Source organism: Centruroides vittatus, unplaced genomic scaffold, assembly GCF_030686945.1.
Source record: "Centruroides vittatus isolate TY-2023 unplaced genomic scaffold, ASM3068694v2 contig_1042, whole genome shotgun sequence".
Classification (NCBI taxonomy): domain Eukaryota; kingdom Metazoa; phylum Arthropoda; class Arachnida; order Scorpiones; family Buthidae; genus Centruroides; species Centruroides vittatus.
In genome coordinates, this window is record NW_027120674.1 from 857,922 (window position 1) to 869,813 (window position 11,892).

General features: G+C 36.6%; 1 protein-coding gene across 1 annotated transcript; it reads right to left on the bottom strand.

Annotated features, from left to right (window-relative positions):
* Positions 1-5,876: 5,876 nt before the first annotated feature.
* Positions 5,877-11,017, bottom strand: LOC136970048 (protein FAM107B-like). The gene is made up of 5 exons (XM_067264418.1): positions 10,947-11,017; positions 7,353-7,404; positions 7,135-7,282; positions 6,913-7,060; positions 5,877-5,981 (listed from the first exon to the last, which is right to left on the bottom strand). The coding sequence occupies exons 1-5, from the start codon at positions 11,013-11,015 to the stop codon at positions 5,877-5,879; spliced, it is 522 nt and encodes a 173-aa protein (XP_067120519.1). The 5' UTR covers positions 11,016-11,017.
* Positions 11,018-11,892: the final 875 nt, after the last annotated feature.

The following is an 11,892-nucleotide window of genomic DNA, read 5'->3' on the forward strand; positions in this document are numbered from 1 at the left end:
TGAAATAGACGCCAACACCAGTGCCGTAACTAGGCGCGGTGTCGACGGCCGGATGGCCGAGCGGTAAAGGTGGCAGCCTACCGCTCTGGGGGACCCGGAATCGAATCCGAGCGGGTCGAATAATCCCCAGGAATTTTTCGGGGGGTGGTCCGTTCGGATATGTCGGGCCCCGTCCCTCACCACCCGGTCGCCCCATTGTGGGCCTGGCCGAACCCATAATGGGCCTACTAAAAGAGGCCCTCTTAGTGCCCACAGGGCGGAAAGAGTTAAAAAAAAAAAAAAAAAAAAAAAAGGGCGGTGCCAGCGGTTCCCGGGCACAGTGCGCAGACCCTAGTGGGGCGCAGAATGACCTGGACCAAGTTTTGGGTCATAGTTTTGGGGCGTAGTTACAGAAGCTCGCACCGGGCGCATAAAAGGCTAGTTATGGCGCTGTCCAACACACACATTCATATTTTGGGTAACAGTTTTTTTCGGCTTTCTTGGGTTTAGAGGTGTCAAAACCAGGGCCGGCCTTCTCGATAAAGGGGCCCGGGTGCAAGAAACTATTTGGGCCCAAATGTTTTTCTAAAATAAAAAAATTTACAAACACGAACATATATTAATGCATGTTTATTTAAAGCGTGATTTTGTTCTTGCTAATACATTAATTACTTCAGAAAAATTACTAAAAATACTGCATTCTTGATAATGTTGGGGCCCCCTCAATCGCGGGCCCCGGTGCTAGCATCCGCCGCACCCCCTCCGATGGACCGGCCCTGGTCAAAACATCACGATTCTAAAAACCAGGAGGGTCAAATTTGGCACGGTTGCAATATTATATTATAACAGTCGGGAATGTAATCTAGTTACGTTAATTGGATTTACATTGATTCATACGGAAATAATTGCCTCGGTTTTCGGACGATTATCGACGAAAACCGAGGTATCACTGTATTTTTACTGCAATGTGATTGGGTATTTTTTAATTTAAATCCGAACGAATGATCGGTGTTCTCTCCGCACTTAATATTCCGTTAATTAATTAACTCATCCGCCCGTGCTTTTCTGTAATTCGTAAAATTTGTTTTCAAGATATTCTTCTAAGGTATGTAAATAGTCTTCTCCATGTTTAAATCCACGTTTTCGCCAACCGCGTAAGAGCGCTCCGACGCTCCAAGTTTTCGTCATATCCGGTGTGTTTTGTGGTCGTGTCCGGTTTGAGTCTATACTGCTACATAAAGGAATTTATATTATATATGATTTTAGTACTTCGATGTAACGAATAGACTAAGATTTGGAAGAAATGGTGAGAGAATTATGTGGACGATAATCATTTTTGCATAATTTGGCCTGGTAAAATGAAAAAATAGACATATTTATGAATGGAAAATTTAATTCGGTTTTTTTTTATTGTCGTTAAGCAATTGTTATCATTGTTACGAAATACATTGTCGTTTGCATTGTCGAAGGCTCAATGACAAATTTTACAATAAAAATAGGGATTTTAGGGGGGTTGAAAAGGGATTACATTGTTGTGGAGCAGAAAAATTGATTGGAAAGTGCAGGAAGTTTGTGATTGTGTATGTAAGAATAAATGAATGGACGCGCGTGCGACGGAACACGTCCGGTGCATCGTTCGTATTTATATTACTTCTATTTTTGGTTTTTCGGTGGTCCTTCCAACGGGACAGTGGGTCCCAGGGCCGCCGATAAAGCGAAGGGGGCCCGGAGGGCGGCTCAAGAACGGGATAAGCCCGGAGAGCGGCCCAGCTAGAAAAGAAGCCTTCGGGGCGAAACCGGAATCCGTATCTAAATCCTGATGTAATCGACCAAGTGCGGGTTCCTGGCAGGGCGCCGGATCCGCCCAACAAGCAGGCAGTTGTCCCGAGGAACTCCCCCAGCCGAGCGATGGAGCTCGGATGCCTGTTCATTTATTTATTTTTATTTTTTAAGAAAGGAGCGTCGGTGAATCGAACCCAGGCCTGCGAGCTCAAGACGACACAAACGGCAGAGCGTAGCGCATGAGGCGACCACCACAGCTACCCTGTTGCATTACAGATTGTAAGCAACTGACTGCATTTGAAAAAAATTGTACTGTACACCTATGAATTCCCACTGTCGCCGCCGTCTGTCCGGCTGTCTTCCATCAATCTCCGGAACGGACTTCGACAGAGAAAAGACGAGACCAGACGTGGAAACCTCTAGGGCCAGGAGACCCCGATTAAATATATACGAACTTCCGATGCAAACCGGAAGTCGCCTTATTTTAATTCGAAAAGTTTTCCCTGAAAGGTGTTAGATAGATGTTAAAGGAAAAGTATGATGTACGGGGACAAGCCACTGGTAATTTCAGGCGGAGAGCACATATTTTAAATTAATTTAAAATATAATTAAAAATTGCAGTTTACAGCTTTCGCCGATCCCTCTTCAGTCTATAAACAATAAAATTGTTTTGTAGCATACAGTTAATAATTTTTTTTTTAAACAAAGATGCAAAATATGAAAATAACTTACAAAGGTACAATCTGCGACAGAGTTTACACCGATATTTTGGGCCGGTCGCGATTGCGAACATTGTTTTTTTATTTTTATATATGGCATCATCTATTAACATTCCGCTATTCAAATTAATTAAGTTATAATTATTTTTAATCGCTACATGTTCTGCAAATTTCCGTAGATATACATGGTGTTGTAGAAATAAAATTTTAATAATATAGTAATACCTCGGTTTTCGTCGATTGCCTCGGATTTCGTCGGCGTGCCCAACTGACCTCGCTACTAATTTTGCGAAAACAAAGGGCGACCCATGCGTTTTCCTGCTCAGTGTGGCGTTATTTCTCGTTCTGTGAGCATTACCCCGCGACAACCCACCATTGGCCAACGTTTCCGTTTCCCAAACACTGGGAGTTCGGTCTTGGGTTCGCGCTTCGCCGGAACGGGCTGGTCACGTGGAGTTTTCCGGGTTTTCTCCACGTCTGTATCGTCCGAATGGGGGCCAGTTTCCCTTAAACGGACCTCCCGGAAGGCATTATTCCTCGCGATACGACCATCACAAACGCGTACAACTACTATAACGTGACAATTACGTCACACTTTACCACGGGGCGATATAGGCTAGAAGCTCGTGTCCAACTAACTTCTACAAGACAAGACATTACCCCGCGTGTCTAGCCAAACAATTCCATTGCTTTCCTTCAGATTAATTTTTTTATATTAATTTCTTATTGCTTTTAGTATTTAACGCTATATTAATTCTCTATAAAATGTGTTTTTGGTATGTATTTTGGACTGTCTAGAACGAATTAAAACGGCCAAGAAAAAGTAACAAGAAAGTAAAAACTCGAAATGATTACAATACTTCCCGTGTTATAACGGCCGGGAAAGTAATTGTTTTCAAGCTTCCGAGAGATGGAGCTAAGAACAGCAGTTCAGTACACTAACCACGTACAGTACTAGTTAAAACAAAATTTTTTTCTCTTGTAAACTATGAAACCTGCAAATGATGTACAGTAGAAGTGAATAATTTTAGCCGTTAGCGAAGTTCTGTGTGAAGTGAGTTTGCAATCAATTTCTAAACTGTTTATTCAAAATCTTATTAGTTATCATAAAGAACAACGTTTGTCTCTTGTAAATTACACAAAGATTTTGAAATACAGTAAAACCTCGGGTTTCGAACTTAATTAATCATCATATTATGATTTAGTCTCAGAAAAAAAAATCTTACTAATTTTGCCGGGCCATTTTTATGTCGATTCTATATAATGCAATCACGTGCTTCTAGAGGGAAAAAGAGGAAGTGACGTCAAAATCACGTGACAATTACAGTCAATTACTATGATCATTGCAGCCATCTTGTTGCTTTTCTCCCTGCAACAAAATGGCTGCCTCCACGGTGGAAATATGCAAAGTTGAATTCTTATATGATTTATGTTGCAGAAAGAAGCTGCATATATTTCATTTAAATCATTAATTTTCCCTCCCAAACAAAGTCTTACATCGTAAAAATGGTTTACTTTTAAAATGTTTCGAATTAAATAATTCGAATTTAACAGATAACCGAGATCCGCCATTTTGGAATTGCAGCGCTTTCCCAGATATGGAAAGTGCGATATGAAAAGTACGATAATCAAGTGCCGTACGCTAGAATAGCTGCCATTTTGAACCAAAGTTGTTGCTTTATACAAGTATTTTCTTAGTTAAATCTTTTGAATCCCCCAAGATGGCGCTAACAGGTTGCGAATCAAAATTAAGTTCTGGGGACGGGTAGAAAACCGCATGAATTTTTTGGCGGTATATCTGGCTCCGTTCGCTCTTAAGAACCGGTTGGGCTCGTGGAAAGACCGCCATGATGTACATAGGAAGGAAAGTCAAAAAGGACGATGATCACTCCCTTTACGTACTGTAGACTTACAATAGCATCTCATTTTACTATTAGGAGGCGAGTGGCACAGAAGTCACGGGAGTAATACTACTGTAGGGAGAAATGCAAATAGCCTACATCAATATGCAAGTCTTCACTACGTTTTGTGGTTTTGAAAAGATCATCTAGGTATGTTTATCTTAGCATTCCTGGGCATTGCTATCCAGCAATACTAACAACAATAGATGAACAAACAAAACACGATCTTCCGCAGAGGGAACAAATGGGCTACTTGTCCTTCCCTAAGAGAGAATTAAAAAAAATTCCACAAATTATAATCTTAAACCCTCGACCATGGGACCCTTTTTCTGTCTATTTGTATTGATGTAATACTGTATTCTATAATTTCCTTGCGGAAAAAAACCCCCAAAATAGTGAGGTACTTCCATTTCCAAATATGAAAGATAGGAGAAAAATCCTCTTCGTCTCTCCCTTAAATTGCACCTCTCTTATGTGGCTGCCGGGAGGTGGCCGATTTCTCGGTCCCCCTTTTTGTCGGCTAACAGGTCCGTGAGACCTGCCCACGTCAAGATGGCGGTTCGGAGGAGTTACGCGTTACGCGAGTGGATGCGAGTGGAGGAAGTGCATGGGTTCGACGGTAGAGCGGCGGATGATGACATTCGAATAAAGGACATTACAACGGATAAAACAATAACAAAGATTTATTAAAGCTAACTGGTCGATTACAGATACGGCGAGCGTCGGTCGCCTGAGTTCGGATTCGCGGAGGGAGAGTTTACAAAACTTCGGGTCATACCTCGGGATCCGGGTCGCTCTTCACAGTCGATACGATTTCGTAGGTTTCCGGCGGTTCCCCTCGACTTTTTGGCCGCACGCGCACAGGCTAAGAGATAGACGTAACCGACCCCCCTTTTCTCCGTCGTCGCCCTTTTATTCTCTCGGTCACGAGTTCCAGGTTCGCCAACCCGCGTTTTTCGACTCTTGTTCCTCCTGATTCAATTTTTCTATCTTTTGACTCATATCCCTTTTCCTTCTACTTGCGCGGAAAGGGATGTATCATTACCGGCTAAATTCCGGTGGGTTCGAATTTTCACATCTCTTATGAGACTTCCTAATCAATAAGTACGTTTTTCATTTATTTCCATTACAAGATGTAGGACCTAATATTGAATTATTTTTAATAACTTACATCATCACCCATTTTGTAATATATATTATATATATATATATAAATTTTATTATTAAAAATTAATAGTTTTAATTTAATACGAAAAATATAAATAACAAAGGAAGTCCCAAAGAGAACAGGGAAATAATACACTATTGTTATTAATAAACTGTTTTATAGTGTTACACGAATTTACATCTATAAGTAAATTATATGAAAATATTAATAGTGTGAAAGCTTCGAAAGTACACAGACACTTAGTGATTACGTTTAACATACTTTCGTGCATTTATATACATATTAAGAATCGATATTCCTTTTCATAAAGCTGCATCCATCTTGATGTTAAGTATCTACATCTTGGCTGAGAAAAGGGAATATTCGAGATCGAACTCTTACAAATTCGGGAAATTCTTCTTTCTGCCTTCGTTTATCTTTCTGTTCTTCCATCTGTCGAATAAAACAATACGTTACAAGTGTCATTCGATGATAGCCTGTATGTAAAATTATTGAATACTGTAACTTTTAATTAACTTAAAATTCGGATAGAGGTAACTCTAAATCCATAAATTAACGCTTCTACTCTCTCGGAATAATCGGAATTCTTCTGTTTAGTCTTTAATTTAGTCATTTAGTGTGTATTTAAATGAGCGAGGAACTCTTCAGCATCCCATTGGTTTGGATTGGATCGTATAATTTTCGAATATGTTATATTTAACAGGCAGGAAGTCTCATAAAATCATCTCTGGGGATTTGTTTAACAAGCATTTGGAGAGGTTTACAAAGAAATTTATGATCCGGCGAAGCCTTGTTATCTCTAGCATTAGGAAATAGATGTATATAGTTGTACTTACGCTCCTCTTTCAAAATAACCTCTTCCAAGGGACATATTTTCGGGAGGAACATTTGTCTGGAAAGAACTTTAAAAGCTGAAAACATATAATTTTGAAATGATTAACTTCTTAGTTAAGACGAGCAATTATTTATTGTGACATCGTCACAATGCCGGGCTACAGTTTTTAATCGTATTTTTTAATTTATTTCATTTCAAATACATGCTCTCCATCTCAAATTAGGACTGTAGTGTCTTGTACATGTACATCATACTTTTCTATCTGTACAATCTACTTTACGATCTAATAAGGTAGAAATGTGCCTCCCATAAGGACTTTTCTATGAGAGATTGGCCCCTATTTCAGTGTTAGACACGTGAAGAAAACTCGGAAAACTTCACGTGGCAGCTCGTAGTAATCCGTAACAAGAGTGTTCACTGGTTTATCCATTGGGCCACTTGTGAGTTGGACTACTTTAGATGGTTTTAGATACGTTTTTATAATGTTTTAAGCTTAATAAGTTTATAATTTTTTTTAAATTCTGATACCTGTTCTAATCTCTTTCTTCTTTCTTGTAATTTCATTTCCAATTCAGTCAACCTTGGAGGAACAATTTCCTTTGGCTTTTTCCTTTTGCAGCGAACGGCTTCTAGAACTGTTTTTAATTCGGTTTTCGGACGAAGAATATCTCTTCCCCTATCACAAATGTTCACGTTTACAGGTTTTTAAATAATTTAACACTAAAAAAAAAAAGTATATATACCACTTACATCTTCGTATACCATAGTAATTCCCTATGAAGCTGCCGTCTCTCGGAGGATTGCAGGCAAGGATTAAATGTTTTTGAAGGATAAAGTGAACAACTTTCATCATTGTCAGAATAATCTGGTTCTGGTATTGGTCTTGGGTAGTACACATCTATCAAAATATGAATTTCGTCTATAAAAATTACAGTAAAATATTAATAAAATAAATAATAAACACTTACTAATTGGAGAGCAGCTAATGTTTTTCTGAAATTCAATGATATCTGGCGATGGCTATGAATAAATTACGTAGTAAATTATTATTATTATTATTATTTCGTATTGTTTTATATTACATTTAAATTATACTATATTATATTAATATTTTCTGTAAGACGTCACTTCTTCTAAAATATAATATGTAATAAATTCATACTTTGTTCAACATAGGTTCCAGGCATTTGATAATACAAACCTGGATTCATAATACCGAATAATTTAATGTTCCGCGGAACGTCACGCTTTATTATTCTGCATTTTCGGATATCCCGGAAAACTGTTTTATTTATTATCATTTTAATTCGTATCCTGAACAGCTGCACAATGGATTTGCATATAAATTAATAAAAATTACCGACGTAGCTACTTAAGTTTTGTCTTTTTACGTAATTTTTAGGTAGTTTATTAAAAACATAGAATATATAAATTGAAATAAAGTGAAACCTGTTCAAAACGGAATCTTAAAACCTGCCAAAACGTGAAGAATTCTTTAGTACGCAGCGATTTTCTGTGTTGGAAAAAAAAAAAAAACCTGTTCGTAACGGAAACATGCCAAACCGGAAAATATATTTGAGTCCGGTTTACGCAAGTTTTACTTTATAATTAAATACAATTTTTTCTTCTGAAGTGAATAGACTATTTATAATACCAGAATTTAGACACTTGAAGAAAATGGCGAAACACGAACCCGCAATCAACTGTATTTAGTAGTTTTATCCAATCGGACGCTAGTGGGCCTCTTTCTACGGAAAATTGGCCCTATTTAGATGTTAGAAGGGTGAAAAAAATCCGAAAAACTTGGTGGACAGTTTTGCGAACCCGCGAATTCAGCCTGTCCGTGGTGGATCATATCACAAGATACTTCGAAGGTTAAGTTTTAAGTAAAAATATAATTTGATTGTATATTTATTTAAATAGTGATACATAATAATTCTAAGTTAATTACTTTTAAAATAAAAGTAAAAAAATCGACTACTATTTATTTCAAGTTATAAACACAGTTTTATTATTGTTATTCTACTGAAAATAGATTTATGTCTCTTTTTTATTTCATTTTTCACGCTCTAATGATTGCCTATTATTATTATTATTATTATCAAGCAATTTAAATAAATATTTGTTGAAACAAGAAGCTTTAACAGACACAATCGATATTTTCTGTAATAATTGATAAATTTAATAATTAGGCTACTTCAGTTTAATACATAAATATTAAAGTAATCTTTTCTTATTTAAGACTTGTATATGCATCATTAACCATTTAAATTATTAAATTGAATAGTATGTAGTGTATAAAGATGTCGTTGTATTTTATACTAATTATTTTCGTTTGGTTTGATGGAATAGGGCAACGCGAGGCAACACTTTGGCAGATTATCCATATATTTATGGGCAATCTGCGTGTCTTCGGGGAGGATGCTCTGTAGTAAACTGGTCCGTGTTTAAGCGTTAAACTCGTGAAGAAACTCCGAAAAACTCCGTAAGTCCGGCCCTTTGGTGAATCACGATCCCGTGTCCAATCCGATATTTTAGTGGTTTTATCCACTCGGCCCTCGGTGCGGGGCCATCACAATAGCATTATAGGCCTCCGGGCAAAGAAATCCACTGGGCCCTGTCTAAACAACCTGCGGACGATCGGAAAATTAGCGTTAAACTCTATTCTGTGCGTGAATTAGCGTGAGGTCCCCGGAAAACGTCCAACGTGCCCATGCGCTAAGACGTCAATGCTTCGGTGGGCCTATTATTTTTGAATAGAAAGACCTTTGTTTAATAAACTATTGACATTAAAATTTAGTTTGAAGTGGATTGGTACTTAGATACAGGCCTAAACCGACATTTCACTTGTGATTTTTCTTTTCTTGTCTGTGCTTACTTGTTTCCCATGGCCTAATAATGACTAAAATCTATATAGAATGATAATTATAGTTTTCCAGATAATAAAATGAACTTATATATCCAATAAATGTTAAAATCCGTGATGCGTGTACGTGATCGTAAGTTTAATTCTTGATGCGGAACATTCTATTTTTAAATATTTAATTGAAATATTCGTGTAATTATAATTCTATTAAAAGTGCTATATACTCGATTCGTGTAATATTTATTTAATTAAATTACATATTAAAACAAAAATGACGGTGATAAGAAAAAAGGGTTAATGTTACCTATGGTTCCAAAATGGCGGCTCGTCTCCGATTCCAGCAAATAGAAGAAAGGAAACAGTGGGGACGCACGTTCTAACCTAACCTAACCTATTCTAATAAATTACCATAATTATTACCAACAAAATTATTAGAATAGGTTAGGTTAGAACGTGCGTCCCCACTGTTTCCTTTCTTCTATTTGCTGGAATCGGAGGCGAGCCGCCATTTTGGAACCATAGGTAACATTAACCGAAAAAGATACCATTATTAGATGAAATCTTTCGATGAGAAATGGTCTGGTGGGCCCAAATTTAAATTATTTGGGTCCATCAACCTCTTAGTAGATACAACCAATAGTTGGTCGCGGGTTCGACCCTTACGAACAGGCTGGTTACAGCTCTCTGTAGAAATAACTATTTGGCAAATCTCAACCAAATTTGGTATACACACCAATTAGAGGGTGCGGTTTACATTTTCGGGGAAATTTTGCTTTAAAATTTAGCCGCTAAGGCGAAATTTAGCGCTGTTGTCTCTTTAAGGTGAAATAAAAAAACAGTAGGTATTCAGATAATATTGTTATCTAGTTTATTTCGTTTGAATAGTAAATATATTCATTTAAAATCTATTCTAATTTTAACTTATTCGTGTAAGATAGAATGAAATCAGATAAAAATAAGCAATCTGTTAAAGAAATCTTACTGATAGAATCTATGAAATACATATAAACAGAGATAAGATACAGTATTTTATCTGTACAACACGTGTATAATATAAAGTAATCACTATAAAGTTTCAGCCCTGAATTAATTAATAAAATATAAATTATTGTATATAAAATTTCAGTTATTCGTTATACAGAATAACAAATTATAACAAAAGAATCATTTCAAATAATTTCACTAGTTAAAGGACATAAACATCATTAACGGTGATTTTTATAGCCTCCGGCTCGATAAAATCATTAGATTTATCATTTGGAGAGCGGTTGCCTTGATAAAATTCCATTTACATGTTTCAGGTGTCCTCCTGAAACATGTAAAAGCTATTTTTTTAGCATTTAATCTCGAGGAAAATCAAAATAAATTAGGAACTTTACTTCAAATTATTGATTATAGGGCCATAAAAATGGATCCATCGAGAGGGAGGTGGATATTTTCTCCAGCCGAAAAATCATTTAGGTGATTTCTATCCCTATAAAATTGATGTTATATTTACTAAAAAAGACTCCGTAAAAGCAATTATTAAATATGGTATCTAATTTAACTTAAGTTTACGCTTGACATACAGATTTGTGATTTATCGCTTCGAAAGTCAGTTTTGTATGCGAACTTTACAACAATTTACATGCAAAATAATAATAATAAAATATATTATTAAAATTGGATGAGGGATCGAACTACATTATCTTCTTACCGTGACAACGTTTCGACTTCTTTTCATTTGTACTCTAGGAAATCGTATTTCTAAATCCTCCGCATCCATGTTTAATCCGATTCGTCTCTTTGTGGGACTTTTAATCATTTTCAAAGCTCCCCCGCTTTAAGGGAGCAATTCTTCTCAATCTATTTAACTCGATTGTGAAGAATCGCACATACTGTATGCCCCTGGCCTACTTCTGAACACGAAGTAAATAAAAAACAAGTCAAGCGCATACCTCCGCTTATTTAACCTTGCTTTATTGTATTACTCGATAATTTTCTCCACAAGCGTCATTTATTTAAATTGATTATTATTATTATTATTATTATTACTTTTTTCTGTCAAAAACTTACCGGAAAATCTGCCGTTATGAAACATTTTTTTGGCCTGACTTCCATCGAATTTGCCAGATTACTCGGAATTAAAACGGCGTAAGAGCGATTTGTGCACTTGTACCATTCGCTCCGCTTATCGCTAAGAGTCTAACGAATTTCTAAAGGAGTAGACATTGCGATAAAAAAGGACGTTAGGCTGTTTAGCTGTTCAACAAACCGAATTATATGGTTAACGTGACTCGACCAATTTTCCTACCTTGATCATGGGAGACCGAACGGAGGGTGACTGACCCTCATAAAACTCTATACGCTATACTTCCGCACTTAAGTCGTTTCAATTGTGCATTTAAGAGAATATGGTTTAATTTCGACCATCTTTAATCTTCTAATGAAAGTTTTAAACTAGTTTTCTCTACGACTAAAGGGCCTAAATCTCACAATAAAATCATATATAAACGAATTATTATTCTTTAATAGGTTAGTGTAACTAAACTCTATAAGATTAAAGATGTAAATCGTAATTGGCAATATTCTATTCTGTATTATTGATTTTATATGAAATTTGATAGAAAATGTTCAGTTATTAAAATTAGGCCTAAATCGTT